This window comes from Nylanderia fulva, unplaced genomic scaffold (assembly GCF_048542155.1).
Source record: "Nylanderia fulva isolate GAGA-0341 unplaced genomic scaffold, ASM4854215v1 Scaffold39, whole genome shotgun sequence".
NCBI classification, from domain to species: domain Eukaryota; kingdom Metazoa; phylum Arthropoda; class Insecta; order Hymenoptera; family Formicidae; genus Nylanderia; species Nylanderia fulva.
Genome location: NW_028190466.1, coordinates 1,757,549 through 1,782,326, shown reverse-complemented (window position 1 = coordinate 1,782,326; position 24,778 = coordinate 1,757,549). Strand labels below are relative to the sequence as shown.

Below are 24,778 nucleotides of genomic sequence, written 5' to 3'. Positions count from 1 at the left end.
AAGATTTTTATAATTTCGATGTTTATAATATTATTAAAATTTATTTACATTTCTAATATTAATTTTATTATAAATTAATAAAATTAATAGATTTATTATTTCAAAATTTCTATAATTTCGAAGTTTGTAATATTATTAAAATTTATTTACATCTCTAAATAAATTATAGTACGATCTGTGCAGATTTTTTATATGAAGAAATTGTAAAATATTTAAATGACATTTTTATTTATGACAGATCGCTGTCATGCAATTGCTTAACTGTAAAATGTAAGGTGTTTCCAAACTTGTGGAGAGAGTATTGTATATATATATATTAGGTATATATTATATATAATTTTTATATTTTTCAAATGCAATATACAAATATAAATTCAGGTGCTCTTATTAGTTTTTACTAGTTCTTTACAGCCGAATTTGTATTTTTATATCAGAATCTTTTCGATTTTAAAATAATTTTAACGCGGTCGAAACGTTTGTACTGTATTATCTTATATAGAATAAATATTTAGTTTATATCATCTAATAATGCTCGATTAGTTGGTCTTTTTATATACTAAATTTTGTTTTAATCAATAAACGAGCGAATACACGTTTTTGAATATTTTTAATTTTAAAATTATTTTTATTCCTAATATTTATGTATTTCTAATATTTTCTCTATTGTACACAAGGCTTTACTTCTAATGCTTTTTCTAAGATTTGTTGACTGTTCGAAATTATAGAAATCTTTTGAAATAATAATAAATAATAAATTTAAGAACACATGAAAATCACAAATTATATATAAAATTTTATCGAAATTGATTGAGTAATGTCATTATAATCATTTGATACATTTATCCATAAAATATAAAAAAAACATTATAAAATTGAAATTCAATCAATTTAAGCTTGTTCATTATTTAGGCGCGCCAATCGTCCAATGACAGCTGAGCGCTGCTCACGATCGGCCAATCACAGTCGAGGACAATTTACGATTACGACATATCGGTCTGCCAATCACAGCTCGAGTTTCTAATCTTGAGATATTCAAACGTGAAAGAAGTCAATTTCGCGCCCAAACGTGTCGTATTCAGGTTCGCGATCGTGTCGTGGTCCGAGATTAAGTGAACTTGGGGAATATTTCGCGATCCTGCTTGGCTCAGATGGTATTGTTTGCGGTACAGCTCGAGCAGGAACAGTCGAACATGAGAAGGAAGGCCCAGGAAGGCAGGCTGACCGATTCCTGCCAAGTGCATAGGATGCATTTGGCGGACGCAGTAAGTACAGGATTTTCGTATTGAGCGATTTCTGCGTTTCTTCTTCGATCAGCTGATAGTGGAGTAAATCCACAAGTCTCTCTGAATTGAGAACATTAGTGTATTGTGAAGGTTGCTATGCTGCTTCATCGGTTCTAGGTCATTGTCGAGTTCTTGGAAGAAGTGACGTCATCCTTTTCTCTCCCTGCGTCTGAATATAAGTGAAGGTAAATATTAAAAAAAAGTATACAGACAATGATTCGTTTAATTACATTCGCGTTATATCAATTGTTTAATTATGTGTAATTATAAAGTTGAAAAAATTTTTTTTTATTTTAAGAATTTTTTTATCACTTATTTGTAAAAAATATATTTAATATATATTTTTTATATATTTAATATGTTTTATTTGCTCAAATGTGAAAAAAAATTATTATTATCTTCTTTCAGATCATTTTTATTACTTGTCTATGTGATCTATTTATATATTTATTATCATAAACCATGTGTTTATTATTTATACTGTCACTGATGTTTTGTAAGCCAAGATTATATGACTTATTAGTTCATCTCCTACATAAATTTATATTTACATATGTCAGAGCTTTTAAGTGACACAATAGCCTGAGTCACATAGAGTTCATACATAAATATTATTACATAAATATTATATCATAAATATTATATCATATATAAATATTATTACATGTTTTTCCTTTACAGATGTGTGCTTCTATGTTTGATTGTTTGAGTGAATTTAGTTTATATTTGGTGCCAGTAAAATTAAGACAAAAGATGAAGTGCTCCTTACGTCAAATTATCTCCAAAACTCTGAATCTGTTTAATGACGCCTAAACGACTACAAAAAGGCAACGAACCTATCTTTCTCGACCAAATTTGAACACGAGAGGCGACGTTATGATTTCCCTAAACAATATCTATGATCAAGAATACAATATCGAATGTGCTCGCGCATTGCCAGGACCCAGTAGGTATTGAGATGGAAATTTGTGTCAAATGCGTACATTATTTTATTTTTTATTAGTGTTAACTATTATATAACTGTTACTGACATATTGCCAGTAAATACGTTTCTGTATACATATAGAATTTTTTTTCTGGATATCTTAAAACATGATTTTAGTTATATTATTTGGTACTTTTAAATATTTTCACATATATGAATAAATATAAATAAGTATATAAATAAGTATGAGTATGGAACCATATTGATATATATTAGAGTATTTCATAAGGCAATGATGTATTTGTAAAAAAATTATATTTGAGATTGAAAAAGATATTAATTATATCACAATCTTTGAGATTAGTAGAAAATCTTTTGAAATAATATGAATTTAAGAATATATGAGAATTATAAATTATATGCAAAATTTTAAATTGATGTGATATTCTTAATAATTTTATATATTTATCTATAAAATATAAAGTACATTACAAAAATGTAGGCTTGATTAATTGTCGATATGGAAATTTAAAATATAATTCTACATAAATTATATTATTTGTAACTAATCCAAAAAAAAATTCAGTCTAAAATATTTTAAACAATACATTACAATTATCTTTTCAGGAATGATATGACTTCTAATATCTCAACATTATATACATTGGCAATCACAACACATTATAATATGAATCATTCTAAACGTGGTAGAGCTTTAATCTTTTTTGATGAACAAAGCTCTGTTGCAGATTATTTTAGTAAGTACAATTTGAATGAAAATGTGGATTGCGTAATGCTTGATAATACACTAAGACATCTCGGATTTAATGTATGCTGCTATAATTCTAATGATAATAATATAATAAAAATACTAAAAGAAGGTGAGTCGTACTTGATTTCCATCTTTATTTACATTATTTATTTTTTAAAAAATTCTTATATCTTCTAAGAAATATTAAAATAAAAAACATTTTATTATATCTCATAAAGTATATTTCATAGGAACACCTTATGATAAATATGCTTTATAAAATAATGATAAATTATTGTTTCTGCAGTTGCAAACGAGGATCATTCTGGAAATGATTGTTTGATGATAGTTATATTATACTACGGCACATGCGAATATGTCTGTTCGCGCGAAATTTGTGAAATAGAACGTTTCTGTAATCACTTTACTGCCGGTAAATGTCCAACTCTATTCGGAAAACCTAAACTATTTTTTATTCAAATTTGCCAATTTGGTGAACATGTCGAGAGAGTTCATCCCGTAGAAGATAATCCAAACGGATTATCAGACTCATTTCGTATTGAAGCTAACTTTTTCTTTGTCTTCACATTTATAATAGGTATTGTAGATACTATTATTTATAGAACATTAGATTGCTACAAAATATTATTTACATCTTTTCATCATTTTATCATACAGTTTATATGTCTAATTTGATACCTTTAATATAACTGCGTTGATTATTTATCAGTCTTAGATACCTCGTGATTTGTGATCAATTTTCAAACAGATTGTCCTTATTGGCTCGTTAACCGCCACACACTTTTTATGGAAAACTTGTGCGCTCAATTAACCACAAATGATACAAATTGCAGTTTGTTAACTTTGTTGACATTGGTATGCCAGTTAATTACAAAAATCGTTAAGTTGGGCTTCGTAAAGAATTGTTGTTTGAATAAGAAAGAAAGGTTTCCATGCATAAATTTCTATGCTTACATGCTTGGTACAATTTACTCCAAAAAAATTTCAATAATAATTGGTCATTTGTATGTGAGTATGCTTGTTTTTGCGTGTATATGTATATGTGTACATACATACATTAAAATGCATGCATATATATTTTTAGCACACTGACACACATATTACCGGTCGATATGAGTTTACTCTTTACTCTAATCAAGAAATTCATATATATTCCTACTTATGGTGATAATTCGAACCGAGAATGTCGAATTAAAAAAAAAACATTAATAAAATTTACTGTAATGCAGCATAATCTTTTTACGAAAATGAAGTATTAATATGTGAATTTGTCATAAGCGAAATATTGCAAACATTACGAAAAAACATTTATATCATTTTCCTTTGTCGAAAGAAATCTTTAATAATAAAGTAAAGAGAAATTTTTAATAATATAATATACATATAATAATATACAATAAATTCCTTTATTTAGCATATGATACGTTTGAACCGAGAGTATATCTATTCCAAAAATGAAAGCTTTACTAACATTTATTGTAATGCAACTTAAGCTTTTAACAAAAATGGTAGAGGTATATGTGCATATATGTAAATTTGTATAAAATATGAGCAAAACATTGCAAACATTGAAGAAAACATTTTTGTCATTTTCTTTCTCGAAATTGTATATAATATATATGTATATATCAATAATGTATATATACATTATATATAAATATATATGTACAATATGTGCAATTATAATACAAAAATATTCTTTATGTTTTAAGAATTTCGTTATCATTTTTGTAAAAGAGATAAATTTTATGTATTCAAATTTATTATTAAAAAAAACATTTTATCCAAATCTTTTATTCAAAATTTATAAATTTTAATTTGAATTTTAATTGTGACAAAGATTGAATTTTGTATTTCAGCAATTTATATTACTAGAGTAAATAATTGTACAATACATTTGTTTTGTGAATACATGTACAATTTCTTTTAAAATATTCTTTATTTAATTGGAACGTTAACGATTCTTTATTTAGTTCATCTTATGTACGATCTTGTTATATATTTTAATTTCCGCTGCTATTTTGTATGTTTCCAAGATCATGACTCATTAGTCCGTTACCTATTTGTATTTACATATCAGAGCCTTTTCGTTTTATTCTTGTACAAGTTTTAACGTGAAGGCTATAATAGAGACTTAAGAGTCATATAAAGTTTATCAACAGATATTATCGCAAGTTTTTCTTCTACTGACAAGCTTCTATATCTGATTGTTTGAGTGAATATTCAAGTGCCACTCGATTGCAATAAAATTAAGAAAGAAGTGGCTTCTACTCTGCTTGCGTAATTGACTTGAAATCTGTTTGACAACGCATCATCTAAGTAACGACTACGAAAAACGCAACGCAAAACTATTCTTTCCCTGTGATCAACTCGAGAACGACAGACATGACTATTGAGTTCAAAAACAACAAAAAAAGAAACGACTTTACCGATATTATTAATGACGATTATTTCGATGATATCGATAAAACTAACAGGTATCGAACATTTGTGTCAAACGCGATACATTATATATTTTTTACTGTAGTGTAAATTATTCTAATAAACGTTAGCATGTTGATTGTAAATACGGTCCTATAAACATATTTATGTAGATTTTTTTTTTACAATTTTACAATTCTTTTAGATAATATCAACATTTTAATTTAACATGAAATATTGAATATAACGAGATAAAATAATTAGGCTAACAAGAATGCATTTAATTAATTCTGCATATGTTTGCAAGTATTATGAAGTATAATTGTAATTATATTATTCAGAATATAATATGGAATCAATATATTAGAGTATTTATCAATATATTGAAGTGATTTATATGGAACATTTATATTAGAGATGCACAAAATTTTAATAATACCACAAATATTGAGATTACAGAAATATTTAAGAATACGTGAAAATCACAAATTATATACACAATTTCATTAAAATTTGTATGGCATTATTAATATTTTGGTATATTTATTAATGAAATATAAAATACATAACAAAATTTAGGATTGATTTATTTGTGGATATTTAAATTCTAATTCCGCACAAGTTATATAATTTGTATTTAAAATGTCAAAAAGTTCAATCTAAAATATTTGAAGTAATACATTACATTATTTTTAGGAACGATATAACTTTTATTGTTAGTAACGCATCAGTACAAGCATGGCTAAATGACAAAGAATCTAGATATTATAAGATGGATCATTCTAAACGTGGTGTAGCTGTAATATTTAATCAACAAGCTTTCAATAACTCGGATTTGAATATTCACACTGGCATATATATAGAATGCCTGAATCTTGTTAGGACACTAAAAAGTTTCGGATTTAAAGTATGGGACTGCCATAATACTACGTGTACAGACATAATAAGAATTTTAGAAGCAGGTACTTGTTAATTTGTTTGTTTATTTATAATATTAAATTAAAAAAAAATTTATATTTATGAAGGATATTAATTATAATAAAAAAATTCTCAAAATATATATTTCACAGAAACATAATAATAAAAATATTCAAAAATAATATAATAATAAATTATTGTTTTTGCAGTTGCCAACATGGATCATTCTGAAAGTGATTGCTTGGTAGTAATCGTATTAAGCCACGGCATCTACGATTATCTCTATGCGGCCGACACTTATTATAAAGCAGATGTTCTCTTTAATCGTTTTACTGCCGAAAAATGTTCGACCCTCGCCGGAAAACCTAAACTATTTTTCATTCAAGCTTACAATTATGATGGATTTAACTCTGGCATTACTTCTTCAATGCAGAAAAAAACAAACGACTCTAAAGATGCGATATTTAATATTGAACGTGATTTTCTACTTTGCTATTCAACCATACCAGGTATTTATACTGAAGAATCTTGATGAATCTTAAACTGCTATAAAAAGAATAATTTACATATATTTGTTCATTTTACTTCCCCTCTATCGTATAACAAGTTTGACACCCCTTATGTATAATTGCTGATTAATTATCAATCGTAGATATCTCATTAATTATTTTTAAAATTAACAGCCAATTATTTTCGGGACTATCTTTTGCGGCCAACATGGTTCATAAAAGCCTTGTGCCTTGAATTACGCCAAAATGGTACTCATTACGATTTGCTGACTTTGTTGACATTTGTATGCCAGCATGTCATCGAAGATTTCACATTTAATAAGATGACTGTGCACCAGAAACGGTATACTCCATACATCATTTCTATGCTGACAGGCTTCGTAAAATTTACCAAGAGAGAATCGAATCCAAAAGAAACTTCCAATGTAATCACTAATTAATTATCAATCTTGGCATCTTATGATACATGATTTTCAAAATTAACAAATTATTCTTGGAGCGTTATACACTGTAAAAAAATTTTGTAAAATTACATTAAAAATATGTAAAATTACATAAATAATAAATGTAAAATTACATGATAAATAATGAAAAGGTAATCATTTCTATTATTTATCGTGTAATTTTACACTTATTATTTATGTAATTTTACATATTTTTGTGTAATATATTACATATTTTTTTACAGTGTACGTGGGACATGTTTCATGGAAGAGTTGTGTTTTCAATTACACGAAAATGGTACACGTTTTGATTTGATAACTTTATTAGGACACTCGTATGGCCAAAGACTTTGAGACAATCACGTTTAATAATTTGACTATGTATTAAAACACTATTTCCATGCATCATTTCTATGCTGACACTTGGTATTTACTTCAAAATGATTATCATCATAATCGGTTATATGTATGTGTGCATACATATGTTAAATATATATAAATATACATTAAAATGCATATCTCTATCTTGCACTCATACACACATGTCACTGTTGATGTGACTTTATTTCAATCAGTACAATCGGAATGTATATTTTTCTATAAAATGATAAGTATGAATAAGAAAACCGAATCTCTAAAAGTAACATTACCAAACGTTTATCGTAATGCAGCATAATCTTTTTGTGAAAATGACAGAGGTATTAATATGTATGTTTGTACCCACGACATAAGCGAAATATCGTAAATGTTATAAAATAAATGTATCATTTCTTTTTGTAATGTTTATGTAATTTTTGTAATATTTAAAAAGAAATGATAAAACTTTTTATTATTTTTCTTTGTCGGCGAAAGAAAAATGTATAATAATAATGTAAATATGTATAATTATGTAAATTCTCTATCTACGTCCAAATCGAGAATATCAAATCTTAAAGTAAAACATTATCAACATTTATTGTAATGCTATCTAATCATTTTTACAAAAATGATAGAGATATGGTACATTGATAAATATGTATGTGCATATGTGTGCTTGTACAACATGAATGAAACATTGCAAACATTGCCAGACATACATTTATTATTCATTATTTTTTTTTTTTTTGTCTAAAAAAATGTGAAATGTACATATGCATATTTACAATATGTGTGTGATTATAAAGAAGTAAAAATATTTTCTATATTTTAAGGATGTTTTTTATTATTTTTATAAAAATTGTGATGAAACTTTTATAAAAATATAAATATTTTTTATGTATTATATTAAAAAGAAAAAATTTATCGATAATTTTGTCTATAAATTTAAATATGAAAATTTTATCTATAAATTTTATCTATGGATTTAAATATAGATTTCTAGTGCAACACGCACACAGAGACTCGCAATATTTCGCTATTTATGCTAATAAATGCATTTACAATAAATGTAGAAATGTCTACACAAAAGATTCATGTGCACTTTTTTTTCCTTATAATTTGAATTTTATAAAAGTGAAATTTACGCGGAAAAGGAAGGCGTCTCAGCTTCTCTATATTCTTACAAAGGATATTTTTGTACATATAAATAAAAAAAAGATACGATCTAATAAGAACCCGAAGCATTAATTAGACGGAATAAACTTGTTTTACAATTTTCTTTATTTAATTTGAACGTTATGATCTCTTTCCTTTGGACAATTTTCCTTGTGTATTATTTATTTCTATATTTATTATTATAACCGCTATTGCTGTTTTGTATCTTGCTGAGATCATCATTTAATTAGCTTTCTACTTGAATATATATTTACATATCACAGCTGTTTTGTTTCAATCTTGTATACATACGTTTAAATTGAAGGCTGCGAAAAATTGAGTCATCTAAAATTTACCAACAAATGTTATAGTGCGTTTTTTTTACAAATTGCTTATATGTTTAGATGTCTGAGGGAACATATTATAATTTCCAACCAGTGCCAATAAAATCAAGGAAGGAGTGCTTCCATCCTAGAAAAGTGACAAAATTTCAACAAAGAAAGCTTTTTTATCCAGTGATCAAACTCAAACACGAGAAGCAACATTATGAGTTCCACACAACATACAAATAGTACAAGCAAAGGAAGCACCAAATCATTAATGATCAGCAGGTATGAAAATGGAAATTGTTAAATGCGATATATTATATATTTTTGCTTTCTCATAGAGAGAACTTTATTGTTATTATACAATGTACAAATGGTAGCATAAACCCATTATATACGGTTCAGTGAATATATATCTAGTTTTTCTGTAATTTAATATTTAAATCTTTAGATATTTTATATTTTAAGTATTTAATATAACGCTATAAAATAATCTAAATATCGATATAACAATGTGAGATATTGTTAAAGTAGAGAACTAATATGATGATAAAGATCATTATAAAATATAGTATAATATATTTGACTAATATGCTTGATATAAAACAATTATATCAATAACATATCGAATATAATAATAATCCTTGAAATTGCAATTTAATTGCATTGAACAAATTAAGAATGAATTTTATTTAGCACTAGATGTACTTGCAAGTATTTTAAAGCATGATTTCCATTATATTATTTAGTGCTTTGAAATGACATAAATTACATTAAAACTATTTTATTGATATAAATTACATTAAAAATTTTTATGAAAACTAAAGTTAAAAAAATTCTTTTCCAAAATCTGCAGTCATTTTTCAAGATTTGCTACAACATACGTAATTATATTAATGTATTAGTATATTTAGTAAGTCGATTATTCATTTGATAGGAAATTTTATATTAGGACAGTTCTAAAAAAATTTTAATATTATACACACTTTGAGATTATAACATTTTTAAAATAATAAATCTGAAAATATATATAATAATAAATCTAGGAATAATAATGAAAATCATAAATTATATACAAAATTTCATTGAAATTGGTGTGGTAATTATAATTTATGGTATATATACATATATTATTTGTCGATGGAATATAAAATATGCTACAAAAATTTAAGTTTGATTAATTGTAGTATTTAAAATTTATGTATAATCCACAAAAGTTACATTATTTGTAGCTAATTAAAAAAAGTCTAATCAAAAATATTTAGAATAAAACACATTACAGCTATTTTTACATTAACGATATAACTTTCAGGAAAGCATCAATACGAGTATGGCTAAACGAGAAAGACTCTAGATATTATAAAATGGATCATTCTAAACGTGGTATAGCTGTAATCTTTAATCAAGAACATTTCGACTTGAATCTCGATACTCGCTTTGGTTCAAGAGCAGATTACAACTTTCTTGTTGACGTACTAAAAAATCTCGGATTTCATGTATGGAAACGTCTTAATTTTACGCGTGAAGGGGTAGAAAAAACATTAAAAACAGGTAAATTGTACTTGATTTGTATGTTTGTTTATATCGTTTGATTAAAAAAATCTTATATCTTTAAAATGACATTTATTAAAATAAAAGAGAATCTCAAAAAATATATTTCATAGATATACAATATATTAAAAATATATATTATCTCTAAAATAATCAGAAAATTACTGTTTTTGCAGTTGCAAAAGTGGACCATTCTGAAAATGATTGCTTGATAATAGTCGTGCTAAGCTACGGCAGATTCAATTATCTCTACGCGGCCGATGCTTGTTATAAAGCAGATTTGCTCTTTAATTACTTTACTGCCGATAAATGTCCAACACTCGCCGGAAAACCTAAACTATTTTTTATTCAAGCTTGCTCTTGCGATGCATTTGACTCAGGCATTACTCCTGTAATACAGGGAGAAACAGGCGGCTTAAGAAACGCATTTTGTATTGAACGTGACTTTCTAATTTTCTACTCAACCGTACCAGGTATTACACTGTTTTATTTTTATATGAATACTAGACAATATTACTATAAGAAACTACTTATATTTATTCGTCATTTACATCTATAAAGTTGTTTTGAAAGAAGTTTTAAATCCCTTAATGTAATTACTGATTAATTATCAGTCTTATTATTAGACACTTCATGAATCATGATTTTTAAAATGAACAGGTCACTATTCTTGGCACATTGCAAATAAAACATGGTTTATAGAAGCCTTGTGTTTAGAATTACGCAAAAATGGTACTCATTACAATTTGGTAACTTTGTTGACATTTGTATGCCATTCTGTTACCTCAGACTATTGGCCAATCTTATGCAATAAATTAACTGAAAAGGAAAAAAAGCAGAATCCATGCATCATTTCTATGCTGACACGCTTGGTGAAATTTTCGCCAAAAAAATAATTGCAGTCATAATCGGTCACATGTGTGTGTGCGTACATATACATACATTAAAATACATACATATGTATCTAACACGCACACGTTTAAACTGAAAATATCGAATCCAAAAGTAAAAGCATTACTAACATTAATGTAGAATAACTATTTTATGAAAATGATAGCGATATTAATATGTGAATTTGTCCGACATAAACAAAACATTATACGAGAAAACATACCTTTATCATTTTTCTTTATCGAAAGAGAAATGTGTAATAATTTACATATATACATATGTATATAATAATGTAAAATTTCTTTACTTTTGAAATAATACGTTCAAGAATATTGAAACCGAAAGTAAAAGCATTAATAACATTTACTGTAATTTAACATAATCTTTTTATGAAAATGACAGAGGTATTAATAAGTGTGTATATATATATGTCCGTTTGTATAACATGAACGAAACATTACAAACATTATTGCGAATAAATATACTTTTCTCATTTTCATTTATTGAAAAAGAAATATGTAATGTATATATGCCTATGTGTACAATGTATGTGTAACTATAAAGCAAAAATATTTTCTATATTTTAAGAGAACTTTTTATCATAAATATTTTCAATAATTTTGATGTATGCACAAAAAATTTTATCGACTTTATTATTCTATAAATTTAAATTTAAATTTAAATTTTAAGCCTGAATAGAGATTGAACATTTATATTGTTAATAACACTTGCTTTTTAATAAATGCAAAAACGTCTAAATATCAAGAAATCAAAGGGCACAATCTTTTTTCCTTTGCGAATTTTATACTTTAGAGAAGTCTTATTTAAGCGTAAAAAAGAAAAAAGATCTCGCCTTTTTTTTACGAAGAAATCTTGTACATATAAATAAAAATTCAAGAAACGGGCTAATAAGAGCAAGGCAGAAATACAGCGCAATAAGCTTGTTTTAAAATATTTTTTATTTAATTTGAACTTTTAGGCCATCTTCACTTATGATTAATATTTTACAACTGTCATTGCTATTTTGTATGTCGCCGAGATCATGACTTTTGTTAGTCCGTTTGCTACATGAATTTGTATAGACACATCAAAGTCTTCATATAAAGTTTATCAACAGATATTATCGCCAGTTTTTATTTTCTACAGACAGGTTTCTATGTTAACGTTTAATTGTTTGAGTGAACATTTATAGGTACCATCCAGTGCCTATAAAATCAAGAAAGAAGAAGCGCTTTTATTCTGCTCGCGTAAAATTATCTCCGAAATCGTTTGACAACGAATCATCTAAAGAACTACTACGTAAAAGCAACGAAACTATCTTCCCTGATCAAACTCGAACACGAGAAGCGACGTTATGAGTTCCACGAAGTCCGAAGACGACACCAGTAAGGACCAAAAAGACGAGGTCGAATGTGTCAGACCATTTGCCAAGAATTCTCTAGAACCCAAGAGGTATTGAGACAGAAATTTGTGTTAAACTCGATACATTATTTTATTTTTTTTATTATAATATAAATTGTCATAACTGTTGCTAGTGAATTGCCAGTAAATACATTTCCACGAACATATTTAGTTATTTTTTATAATTTTTAAATTTTTAGATATTTAATTTAACGCGATATATTTAATGTAAAGCATAAAGTGATCAATATCGATATTGTACCTAATGTAGATATCAGATATTCTTGAAGTTATAACTAAGTTGCATTGAACAGAATGCATTCTATTATTTGGCACTTTATGTGATTCCAAGTAATTTAAAGTATGATTTCAATTATATTATTTAGTGCTTTGCAATATTTTACGGTATAAATTACACGAAAAAATGTTTTATCTATAGATATCTATAGATTATTCTATAGATACAAAAAATTTTAATAATATAAACTTTAAGATTATACAATTGTTTAACAAATGAATCTAAGAATATACGAGAATCATAAATTATATTTTCATTGAAATTGTAATATTATTAATAATTTGATATATTTATAAATAAAATATACTGCAAAATTTAGACTTGAATTGTAATGGACATTTAAAATATGATTTAAAATATAATTTAATAAAAAATTATATAATTGGCAGGATGTTACGTCCATGGCTAACCGATGAAGACTCTAACTATTATAAGATGGATCATTCTAAACGTGGTATAGCTGTGATCTTTAATCAAGAAAATTTCACCAACTTGAATCTCCCTCTTCGCTCTGGTGCAATAGATTGCGACAATCTTAATTTTACTTTAAGAAATCTCGGATTTGAAGTATCACTTTGTCAAAACAAAACACTTAAAAACATAAGAAAAACTTTAAAAACAGGTGAGTCGTATGATTGATTTGCATGTTTATTTACAAAACTTTATTTTAAAAAATTGTTACATCTTTTAAAACATATTTATTAAAATTGAGAAAATTTCGAAAATTATGTTTTATAGAAACACTATATGATAAATATCTTATAAAATAATAATAAATTCTTGTTTTTATTTTTACAGTTGCTAATACAGATCATTCTGAAAGTGATTGCTTGATAATAGTCGTATTAAGCTTCGGCAAACACGATTATCTCTATGCAAGCGACACTTCTTATAAAGTAGAATCTCTCTGCAATTACTTTACTGCAGATAAATGTCCGACCCTCGCCGGAAAGCCGAAATTATTTTTTATTCAAGCTGGCTGTTGTAATGTAATTAAGCCAGGTACTTCTTGTGAACAGAGAGGAACAGAGGATTTATCAAAAGCGACGTTTCGTATTGAACCTGACTTTCTGATTGTCTACTCAGCCATACCAAGTATTTATATTCTTATTGTTTTATCTATACATAAATATAAGATTGTTCTGCAAAGACCTACTTACATCTATTCGTCATTTTACCGCCCTTTTATCGTAAGGTTTATAAACGTGTAAAGTTTGAAACCCCTAATGTATAACTGCTGATCATTTGCCAATCGAAAATACCTTTTTAATTACTTTTAAAATCAACAGGCAATTGTTTTCGGAACTACATTGTGCGGCCAACATGGTTCATAGAAGCCTTATGCTTACAATTATGCGAAAATACTACTCATTACGATTTGATGACTTTGCTGACATTCGTATCTTATTATATTACCACAGACTATTATCCAACTTTAAGTAAAAAATTGACTGAACAGCAGAAACAACAAATTCCATGCATCACTTCTATGTTGACACGCTTGATAAAATTTACTCCAAAGTAAATAAATGATAAATAATTTGTGTGTGAGTATGTATGTACACATACGTTTATTAAAATGTATACATATATATATATATATATATATATATATATATATATATATATATATATATTACACACTCATAAACGTATACACACAAATTTACATATACCTGTATGTATATATGTATACACAAATGTATAAATATACATCCACATATATATATATATATATATATATGTATATGTATTTATATCATAGATATATTACATATGGATAGAGAAGTTTTGTGCGATCTTTGCCGCATTTATCTCTTTTTGTTTTGGCAGACAACTTATGAACATAGCATTTCTACATAAAAAAAAGAAAATATTAAACAAAAATATGCGGCTAAGTTTTGCGTTCAATTATAGGAAAACGTCTCATGGTTGTTGTAAATGATAAAAATTTAAAAAAGCATATAAAGATTATGTTTTATCACATGTTTAGGTTTTTATCGGTGTGCGATTCATCTTCAACTATTTCGCGATCCTTCGAAAACATTTGTTGTCTCATTTAAAAATCTAATAAAACATGCACATGAAAAAACATGATCAAATGCTCTTTTTAACTTTTATTTTTTACTTTTGTTCAATATTTTTGCTCCATAACGATTAGATACGATGACGAGGTGTACTAATTCATATTTATAAAAAATATAATGACACATTAACGTAACCGAATGAAACGAAATTTGCTTTTAAAGAAAACATATATTCTGAGTAATTAAAATTTTTCAATATTGCCACATTATGCGCTACATATTCGTATTTCGTCATTTTGTAACAGATCATGTATTACTATAGTCAATGTCAGTTTACACCAACCGGATGTATATTCCCTATGTAAGGTATTATACGTCCGGATTTAAAAAATCAAATGCAAAAATGTGAAAACATTAACATTTACTATAATTTTTTAGTGACACTGACAAAATGACAAAAATGATATAGTTATTGATATTTATGCTTATACAGCCTAAACGAAATAAACATTACTATAAGAAACATAATTTTATCATTTTTCTTTGTCGAAAGAAAAATGTATATATGTAATAATATAAATATAAATTATCAATTTAGGCGATACGAAATAAGAATTTCGCATCCAAAAACATTTGGAAGATTTACTATAATCATAGATATATTACATATAGATAGAGCTATCTTAATTATCTTGGCACGTAGTAAGATAGATAAAGCTCTATCTATATGTAATAAATCTATGACTATAATGCAACATAATTTTTTACAAAAATGTGAAATGCATACATATATGTATATGCATATGTAGAATACATCTGTAATTATAAAGTAGGAAAATATTTTTAGAATTTTTTATCATTTTATATAAAAAGAAAACTTGATTTAATCTTAGTTGAGAAAACTTGCAATTTTTATTCAATCAAATATATTATTAAAAAATCATTAATTTAATCTACAAATTTGAATTCGAACTTCTAGCATGATAGAGACTGAATATTTTTGTCTTCGCAGCTATTTGTATAACTAATAAATCTTTTCACAATGAACGTAGAAACGTCTAATAATAAAATGCACACTCTTTTTTTTCCTTACGAATTTGAATTTTATTTTTAATTTTTAATTTGAATTTGAATTTTTTTTTACGAAGTTGAATTTTATAGGCTGCATTCTCTTTGACGCTTTCAGCGCTATAAGCATCTTCTGTCTTCGTTGCACATCGTCGAATATCAAACGCGTGAAGTGGAGGAAGGTTCTTAGCATTTATCTAGTTTTAAATAATATTTTTGTACATATAAATAAAATTTAAAACTGGCTGAAAAAAGCCGGGCACAGAAATTAAGCGCGACTTTATTTTAAAATTTTTATGTAATTTGAGCGGTACAATCCTCTTCTTTTGAATCATCTTCGCTTATGTACGATCTATATAAGATTTAATATAATATTTATTATTATAATCATTGCTATTTTGCAGATCGAGATCATGACTTACTATAGTCGGCTTCGTACTTGAGTTTTTATATTTATACATATCAGAGCCGTTTTGTTTTATTCTTATACTTATGTTTGAAGTGATGGCTGTGAAAGACTTATAACGTATAAGTAATATAAAGTTCATCAACAGATAAGCCCCCAGACACAGTGACAGGCAACAGGAATAAAAAATAGGAAATATCAACCACTTGAGAAAGGAAACAGATATTGTTCTCTGCTCTTATTGATGGATATTTTCTATTTCTTATTTTTATTGCCTGTTGCCTAGCATTGTGTGCACATTTTTTTTCTCAGACGCTTATATATTTGATTGTCTGAGTGAACATTTACTTCCTCTCCAGTCAATAAAATCACCAATAAAATCAAGACAAAAGAAGAAGTGTCTTTATCAACTCCGTGAACTTAGCCTCCCTAGTTTGACATTTTGTTTTTTTTCTTTAAATCATTTTAAGAGGTTTGTTGGATTAGCCTCTCGCTGTAAAATAAAAATGACCGTGAAGTTAGCCCCCTGTTTTTAATTTCAAATTCTATTTTAATTTTTCAGATGCTCAATCGATGGGGAATCGTTTGTTAATCATGAATGTATTAATTAGAGCGTTCGTTAGATCATCTATTAAATTTTCCCTACAAAATTACCAAATATAGTTGTTTGCTTTTATTTAAAAGACGACGATCTAACAAACGCTCTAATTAGTATCTTCGTGACTAACAAATAATTCCGCATTGATTAAGTCTGAAAATTGAAATAAGATTGAAATTAAAACGGGAGGCTAACTTCACGGTCATTTTTATTTTTCATTTCGCAGCGAGAGGCTAATTTAACAAACGTTTAATTAATCTATCAATCACCTACAAACGATTTAAAGAAAAAAATTTTGAAATATCAAAGTAGGAGGACGTAGTTCAAGGAGCTGCTTTCATCTAGGGATCCTCTCTATTGAGAATCTTCCTTTTTTTACGCAAAGGAAACCTTTTATAGGTACTCAGAGTCCTCGGGAAAGGGACAGTGGATTTTATGCGGGACTCCTTCCATCCATCCCAGAGAGGATGGTATATCTACGAAGGAATCCTCTTATGAGATCTATTTTTTTTGACTGAACTCAACTGACCTGGCTGTATTAATTCAGAGTTTCTTTTTTACTCCACATTGGAAAGAAAGAGATAATCTCTGAACTAATGCAGCCAGTTCAGCTGAGTTCAGCCAATGATGTATGACTGTGGTGTATGAACGCAGCAATTTTGTGGGAATGGAAGAACCACTTGGAATGTAGATGTGGGAGTGGAAGGAATAGCGGTTCTAGTTCTTTATTCATGGCAGTATTGTGGGTTTTCCTTTGACTATTCCTTCTCCCTCTGCATAATATTCAAAATGTTGTGTCTAAAGTGGATCTCCCTTTTCTGAAGAATTTTAATATCATGGGCATGAAGGGAAGAAGGGTTCTTACTTAGCATTGCTTACAAAAAATATTTTTGTACATATAAATGCAAATTCAAAATTAAGCTAATAACAGAGGCGCAGAAATAAGGTGCAATAAATTTGCTTTATAATTTATTTAATTTGAATATTACAATCCCACCATTCGGAGATTGACTTATTTATTCGTTTTCTACTTGAATTTATATATTTACATCAGAGCCGTTTCATTTTATTCTTATACATGTATTTAATGTGAGGGATATTACAGATTGATAAATAATGTAAAGTTTATCAACAGACATTATCGCGCGTTTTATCGTCCTCAGATGTGCTTATATATGTTTGGTTGTTTTAGTGAACAGTTTCTATCCAGTGTCAATAAGATTAGAGACAGAAGAATAAGTGCTTATTATATCCTGCTTACACAAAATTGTCTTTGAATTCGTTTGACGACATATCTGAGCAACGACTACAAAAAGACTAAAAAACTATTCTTTCACTGTGATAAAACAAGAGGCAACGTTATGGATTTCGAGCCTGGTAATAGTATTAATAAGGATGGAAGTCGAATCAATGCCATCGCACAAATGTAATTTCCAAAGTAAAAGTATACATGTATTGAACGCGATATGTTTTAATTTTTTTTTATTTTATTAGTACATTATATTATTATATATTATATTTATTATATAGTATAAATCATAAAAGATGCTAGCATATTGTAAATGAATACATTACTGTGATATATTAACAGGTTTTTTAATAATTATATAATTTTTTTATATTAAATATTTTAAATATTTAATATAAGGCGAAATATTTAATATACTGGATTAAAATAATCGTTGATATTGTAGCAATTAAAGATGTATATAGCTGCTTAAGTAGAGATTACCATTATAATATAATATTATAAAAATCATTAAGATCTAATATGATTAATATGCTTGATATAAAACGATTATCAATAAAATATCGAATATTTTTAAAGTAACTCGTTATAATGAACAAACCTACAATGAATTTTGTATAGCTCTACATGTGTTTGCAAATATTTTAAAGCTTATTTTAATTACATTATTTAGTATTTGGAAATATTTTAAAGATATAAATTATGTAAAAAATTTTTATTTAAACGTATAAAAATTTAATTAAAAAAATTATTTCCAAAATCTGCATTAACTTTCTTTTCAAGATTAAGCATTAACAATATAAACATTGAATTATATCAATATTTTAAGTATTTAGCAATGTTATGATTTATTTATAATTAATATAAAATTTATATTATTATTATATTATTATTTTATATTATTTTTATTTTTATTATTATTTAATAGTATCACAAATTTTGAGATTGTAGAAATCTTTTGAAATAATGAATCTAAAAAAATATATCAAAATCATAAATTCTATAGAAAATTTTAATGAAATTGCTTTTGTATTATTAATTAGTTGATAGATTTATCGTTAAAATATAAAATATAATCCAAAATTTAGGCTTGATTTTTTATGGATATTTAAAATATAATTTTACATAAGTTATATATAGTTTGTATCTAATCCAAAAAGGCCATATTTAAAATATTTGGAACTATACATTACAATTATTTTTACAGGCAAAGCAGTCAGGAAATTGTTCAACAATATTTGCCCGTTGATGTATTTTACAAGATGGATCATTCTAAACGTGGTCTAGCTGTAATATTTAATCAAACATGGTTCCCTAACCTGCCTCTCCTTGCTTGCTGTGCTGCTAATTATATTGATCACAGCAATCTTCGTGATACACTAAAAAGTCTGGAATTTTATATATGGGACTGCAATGATTATACTTCTGAAAACATAGGAATTAAATTAAATGAAAGTAAGTCGTATTTGATTTGCATGTTTATTTATAATAGTTGATTTAAAAATTTGTTATATCTTTTAAAAGATATTTATCAAAATAGAGAAAGTAAAAAAAATAAATTTTATAGAAATACTATGTGATAAATATATCTTTTAAAATAATAATAAATTATTGTTTTGCAGTTGCCAACCTAAATCATTCTGAGAGTGATTGCTTGGTAATAGTCGTGTTAAGCTACGGCGTACGCGATTATCTTTATGCGCGCGATAATTATTACAGAGTAGATTTTCTCTGTAATTTCTTTACTGCTGATAAATGTCCGACCCTCGCTGGGAAGCCTAAATTATTTTTTATTCAAGCTTGCCAATGCGATCAAAGCAACTCTACTTTTGAACGTACATGTAGACCAAACGAATTGTCAGACGCATTTCGTATTGAACATGATTTTCTGGTTGTCTACTCGTCTATACCAGGTATGCTATTATCTGTAGATGAATATTAGATTGCTATACATCTATTTGTTATTTTACTCCTGGCTCGTACAATCTATACGTCAAGTTTGAAACTTTTAATGTAATTGCTGATTATTATTCAAAAAAATTCAAGAATATCTCGATTCATGATTTAAAATATTAACAGCTTACTACACTTCGACAAATAAAAGTGAAACCAGTGGAACGTGGTTCATTGAAGCTTTATCCTCTCAATTACGCGAAATGGGCACTCATTACGATTTGTTAACTTTATTGACATTTGTATGTAAACGTGTTACCAACAACTTTAACGGAATCCCACATTTGACTCAGTTTCAAAAAAAACAAGTTCCATGCATTATTTCTATGCTGACATCCTTGGTGAAATTTACTCCAAAGCAGGCAAATCAGGAAGCTCAAGGATGATGACCGAGATCTGTTTGTGAACCGGAAATATGCCCCCTTCTAAAACTTCTTGAAATTTGTTTGAAGTAAGTAAGATTTGAAAAAATAAGTCTTGAAAAAAATAAATATTTTTTGAAGCAAAGTATTTTTTTATATTCAAGTATTGAAAACATGCATCTTAATACAAAATATAGTTTATGGCCAGTGATGTAAAATGAATTTGATATGTCTGCTTCAAGGAAATTGTGGTCATTTGTGTGTGTGGGTGTGTATACATACATATATATACAGGGTGTAACAAAGACTTCTCTGCTTTTCATTGTATATTCTAGCTTTTGTACTTTGTTATGGTTCCGATTTTTTTGTTACACCCTGTATACATGTATATGTAAATTAACAAATGAGTATACTCTAATCGGTATGTATATTCCCTATTTAGAATATGACAAGACCGAAACGAGAATATCGAATGCAAAACAAGTATTACTAACATTTATTATAATGCAGCATAATTTCTTTACAGAAATAAAGTATTGATATGTGTGTTTGTACGGCATAAGTGAAATAATCATTATGAGAAGACAAACTTTTATGATTTTGCTTTGTCAAAAAAGAAATGTAATAATAATATACATGTGTTATATAATAATGTAAATTTTCTATATAGGGTATGATTTATTCGAACCGAGAATCGCATTCGAAAATAAAAGCATTACTACTAGTGTATTTACTGTAATGCAACATTATCATTCTACGAAAATACAATATATTGATAAATGTATATGTGCGTTTATATATATAACATGTACGGAACATTGCAAACATTACGACAAAAGTTTATAAATCATTTTTTATTGTTGAAAGAAATGTAATGTACAATTTGTGTAATTATAAAGTGTTAAAAAAAAATTTCTATTATTAAAGAATTGTTTTATTATTTTTATAAAAAACACATACTTAATTTTTATGTATTTAAATATATTATAAAAAATCAATAATTTTTTATCTATAAATTTAAATTTCTAGCATGATAGATTGAATAATTGGTATTCAGCTAATTACATTTTATTAATCAATATTTTTACAATAAGCAAAAATCTAGAAAAGTCTCAAAAGAATTCACGCACTTTTTTCTTTACGAATTTGAGTTTTATAGAATTTATATTTACACTTAAGCGGGAAGAGAATTCGCATTATTTTTACATTTTCATAAAAGATATTTTTATACATATAAATACAAATTTAAGACATGGGCTAAGAAGACTGGCGCAAACTTGTTTAAATACATTTTATATTTATTTTGAACGTTAGAAAAACGATCTCCTTTTAAACCATCTTTGCTTATGTATAAGATCTATTTATTATTTATTATTTATAATCATCACTGCTGTTTTATAAGTCGTCGAAATCATAACTTAGTCCGTTGAATTTGTATTTATATATCACAACCTTCTCGTTTTATTCTTGTACATCTTTAAAGTGAGATAAAAGGTTTCTGAGTCATATGAATTTTATTAGCAGAGAAATATTATTAATATTTTGCACTTTTGTTTTTACAGACGTGCTTATATGATTGATTACTACGAGATTTTTCTTTGAATCCGTTTGACGACTATACAACGATTATAAAAACGCAAAATTATCCTGTTCCTGTGATCCAACTCGAATTCGAACACGAAAAGCAGCATCATGAATTCCATCGAATTCGAAGACTATATCAGTGAAAATGAAGAAGAAATCGATATTATGAATGTCGACGATGTCAGGACATCATTAGAAACGAGCAGGTCGGTAATGATTTGTGAGAAAATTTAAATTAGAGATCTAAAAAATGTTTAATAATCTCATAGACATCAATTGAGATTATAGAATCTTTTGAAATAATGCATACAAAAATATATGAAAATCATAAATTATATACAAAATTTTATTGATATTGGTATAATGTTATTAATAATTTAATATATTTGTCGAGAAAATATGCATTGCAAAATTTAGATTCTGTACACATTTAAAATATAATTCTACATATTATTTGTAGCTAATCCAAAAAAGTTTAATTTAAAATATTTGAAACGGTACAATACAATTTTTGCAGAGACGATATGGCTTCTGATGCTGCAACATTACAAATATCGTCAACCGAAAATTACTTTACACATTATAAGATGGATCTTAAACGTGGTATAGCTATAATCTTTAATCAAAACTTTCGTGACTTATATGTGGTCACTAGCACTACTGGTACTAATGTATGTTGCAGTAATCTTATTAATACATTACACGGACTCGGCTTTGACATATGGAACTGCCAAAATTTTATGTATGCAAATGTAATAGAAACTTTAATAAGAGGTGAGTTGTACTTATTGATTTGCAATGTTTATTTACATTTGATATAACAAGTTATTATATTTTCAAAAGAATATTGATTAATTAAATTGAGGATATTAAAATAAAGAAAATTCTAAAAGAAATATGTCATAAAAACATAACACAATAAAAATATTCTAAAAAATAATCACAAATTATTGTTTTTACAGTTGCAAAATTGGATCATTTTGAAAATGATTGCTTGATAGTAATCATGTTAAGCTACGGCAACAGCATAAAATATCAGATGTTCACTTTAATCGTTTTACTGTCCAAAAATGTCCGACTCTCGCAGGAAAACCTAGGTTTTTTTTATTCAAACTCGCCATACTGATGAATTTATGTCAAGGATTCCTTTGGTTCAGTATCCTTCACAGGGAAAAACATTTTAGATGGAATCTGACTACCTGATTATCCACTCAACTATACCAGGTATTATACTTTTTTCTGTAGGTGAATATTAGATTGCTGCAAAAATTTATTTAGATCTATTCGTCACTCTATTTTCTCTCTATCAAATAGTTTGTAAACATTTCCAATTTGAAACTTTCAATATAATTGCTAATGAAGTATTCATCAGTTTATGACATCTCGTGATTCATGATTTTCAAAATTAACAGGTTGTTATTCTCAAAGCGTTTTACATGGAACATGTTTCATGGAATAGCTGTGCTTCCAGTTACGTGAAAATGGTACTCGTTATGATTTGATAACTTTATTGACATTTATATGGCAGCGTGTTGCCAACGATTTTGAGATAATTAAATTTAATGGTTTGACTATGTTTCAAAAGCAACAACTTCCACGCATGATTTTTGCGTTGAATAAAATTCACTCCAACGTTTTTAGGGTCACAATCTGATAAGAACAAGCATATACCGAAGTTATAAAAGTTACTAGGTAAATACTAATATTTTCTGTAATGCAGCATAATCTTTTTACAAAAGTGATAGAAATTTTGATATACGAGTTTGTACGACATAAGCGAGTTAAAGTTGCACTTTTTTTTCCTTAATTACGAATTTGAATTTTAGAACGCATAGGCCTCGTTCACATCCAGCATTTGATGCACGTATCAAATAGTGTATTTGAGCTGATCAGCTAATAATTGAACCAATTTACTAGTTATTTACTATTTGCTACGCGTATTAAACGATCGATGTAAACTAGATCATAGTTACACGAAAAGTTGAGGAAAATTCTTAGCATTTCTCTACCCTTTAAGGATATTTTTACACATATAAATAAAATTCAAGACTGATAAAAGCCGAGCGTAGAAATTAAGCGCAAATTTATTTTAAAATCTTGTTTATTTTATTTAAAGTACTATTCTCTTCTTTTGTGAAGCATCTTTTAGTTCCACACACAATGCCACGCAACAGCCCAGGGGGCTTATTCTTGAATTAATTTGCAAGAGAAACGTATGTGTAAATTCAGTTCTTACAGAAAAGTTGCAAGTTGATTGGCTATTGCATATGGCTTTTAGCCA

The 24,778-nt window shown here is 26.9% G+C and overlaps 4 protein-coding genes across 18 annotated transcripts; all 4 read left to right on the top strand.

Annotated features, from left to right (window-relative positions):
* Positions 1 to 1,058: 1,058 nt before the first annotated feature.
* LOC114944582 (caspase drICE-like) lies at positions 1,059 to 4,548 on the top strand. Of its 7 annotated transcripts, none has more exons than XM_029320562.2 (6): positions 1,059 to 1,262; positions 1,401 to 1,468; positions 1,965 to 2,233; positions 2,836 to 3,089; positions 3,267 to 3,557; positions 3,729 to 4,548. In XM_029320562.2, the coding sequence occupies exons 3-6, from the start codon at positions 2,160 to 2,162 to the stop codon at positions 4,070 to 4,072; spliced, it is 963 nt and encodes a 320-aa protein (XP_029176395.2). In that variant the 5' UTR covers positions 1,059 to 1,262; positions 1,401 to 1,468; positions 1,965 to 2,159; the 3' UTR covers positions 4,073 to 4,548. The 7 variants fall into 7 exon arrangements, 6 of the variants coding, with proteins under 6 accessions (XP_029176395.2, XP_029176393.2, XP_029176391.2 ...); XM_029320560.2 differs by having other exon boundaries at positions 1,374 to 1,468; XM_029320558.2 differs by having other exon boundaries at positions 1,362 to 1,468.
* A 301-nt stretch (positions 4,549 to 4,849) lies between these two features.
* LOC114944581 (caspase-1-like) lies at positions 4,850 to 10,484 on the top strand. Of its 2 annotated transcripts, XM_029320556.2 has the most exons (6): positions 4,850 to 5,457; positions 6,098 to 6,363; positions 6,529 to 6,828; positions 7,003 to 7,253; positions 9,188 to 9,394; positions 10,422 to 10,484. In XM_029320556.2, the coding sequence occupies exons 1-5, from the start codon at positions 5,366 to 5,368 to the stop codon at positions 9,353 to 9,355; spliced, it is 1,077 nt and encodes a 358-aa protein (XP_029176389.2). In that variant the 5' UTR covers positions 4,850 to 5,365; the 3' UTR covers positions 9,356 to 9,394; positions 10,422 to 10,484. The 2 variants fall into 2 exon arrangements, with proteins under 2 accessions (XP_029176389.2, XP_029176390.1); XM_029320557.2 differs by lacking the exons at positions 7,003 to 7,253; positions 10,422 to 10,484 and having other exon boundaries at positions 9,188 to 9,251.
* Positions 10,485 to 12,200: 1,716 nt separating this feature from the next.
* LOC114944584 (caspase-1-like) lies at positions 12,201 to 18,608 on the top strand. Of its 2 annotated transcripts, none has more exons than XM_029320567.2 (4): positions 12,201 to 13,003; positions 13,640 to 13,872; positions 14,049 to 14,345; positions 18,542 to 18,608. In XM_029320567.2, exons 1-4 carry the CDS (start codon positions 12,906 to 12,908, stop codon positions 18,586 to 18,588), a joined length of 675 nt encoding a protein of 224 aa, XP_029176400.2. In that variant the 5' UTR covers positions 12,201 to 12,905; the 3' UTR covers positions 18,589 to 18,608. The 2 variants fall into 2 exon arrangements, with proteins under 2 accessions (XP_029176400.2, XP_029176399.1); XM_029320566.2 differs by lacking the exon at positions 18,542 to 18,608 and adding an exon at positions 14,540 to 14,799.
* A 99-nt stretch (positions 18,609 to 18,707) lies between these two features.
* On the top strand, positions 18,708 to 23,268 carry LOC114944590 (caspase-1-like). 7 transcript variants are annotated; one of them, XR_014925398.1, is made up of 7 exons: positions 18,708 to 18,775; positions 19,806 to 20,053; positions 20,221 to 20,511; positions 20,911 to 21,002; positions 22,476 to 22,703; positions 23,015 to 23,100; positions 23,180 to 23,268. XR_014925398.1 is itself a non-coding variant. In XM_085485692.1 (5 exons), exons 1-4 carry the CDS (start codon positions 18,711 to 18,713, stop codon positions 20,955 to 20,957), a joined length of 651 nt encoding a protein of 216 aa, XP_085341818.1. In that variant the 5' UTR covers positions 18,708 to 18,710; the 3' UTR covers positions 20,958 to 21,002; positions 21,356 to 21,805. The 7 variants fall into 7 exon arrangements, 5 of the variants coding, with proteins under 5 accessions (XP_085341818.1, XP_085341820.1, XP_085341819.1 ...); XR_014925397.1 differs by having other exon boundaries at positions 23,015 to 23,268; XM_085485692.1 differs by lacking the exons at positions 22,476 to 22,703; positions 23,015 to 23,100; positions 23,180 to 23,268 and adding an exon at positions 21,356 to 21,805.
* The last annotated feature ends 1,510 nt before the right edge of the window (positions 23,269 to 24,778 follow it).

What these genes read in the sequence shown, in the direction of transcription:
- LOC114944582 (XM_029320562.2), top strand. Translation starts at nt 2,160, where the DNA reads ATGATTTCCCTAAACAATATCTATGATCAAGAATACAATATCGAATGT. An exon ending in GCATTGCCAGGACCCAGTAG is followed by an intron (nt 2,234 to 2,835) that starts GTATTGAGATGG and finishes TTATCTTTTCAG; the next exon opens with GAATGATATGACTTCTAATA. An exon ending in TGTCTTCACATTTATAATAG is followed by an intron (nt 3,558 to 3,728) that starts GTATTGTAGATA and finishes ATTTTCAAACAG; the next exon opens with ATTGTCCTTATTGGCTCGTT.
- LOC114944581 (XM_029320556.2), top strand. Translation starts at nt 5,366, where the DNA reads ATGACTATTGAGTTCAAAAACAACAAAAAAAGAAACGACTTTACCGAT. An exon ending in AATAAGAATTTTAGAAGCAG is followed by an intron (nt 6,364 to 6,528) that starts GTACTTGTTAAT and finishes TTGTTTTTGCAG; the next exon opens with TTGCCAACATGGATCATTCT. An exon ending in TTGCTATTCAACCATACCAG is followed by an intron (nt 6,829 to 7,002) that starts GTATTTATACTG and finishes TAAAATTAACAG; the next exon opens with CCAATTATTTTCGGGACTAT.
- LOC114944584 (XM_029320566.2), top strand. Translation starts at nt 12,906, where the DNA reads ATGAGTTCCACGAAGTCCGAAGACGACACCAGTAAGGACCAAAAAGAC. An exon ending in AAGAAAAACTTTAAAAACAG is followed by an intron (nt 13,873 to 14,048) that starts GTGAGTCGTATG and finishes TTATTTTTACAG; the next exon opens with TTGCTAATACAGATCATTCT. An exon ending in TGTCTACTCAGCCATACCAA is followed by an intron (nt 14,346 to 14,539) that starts GTATTTATATTC and finishes TAAAATCAACAG; the next exon opens with GCAATTGTTTTCGGAACTAC.
- LOC114944590 (XM_029320575.2), top strand. Translation starts at nt 18,711, where the DNA reads ATGGATTTCGAGCCTGGTAATAGTATTAATAAGGATGGAAGTCGAATC. An exon ending in ATCAATGCCATCGCACAAAT is followed by an intron (nt 18,776 to 19,805) that starts GTAATTTCCAAA and finishes TTATTTTTACAG; the next exon opens with GCAAAGCAGTCAGGAAATTG. An exon ending in TGTCTACTCGTCTATACCAG is followed by an intron (nt 20,512 to 20,677) that starts GTATGCTATTAT and finishes AAATATTAACAG; the next exon opens with CTTACTACACTTCGACAAAT.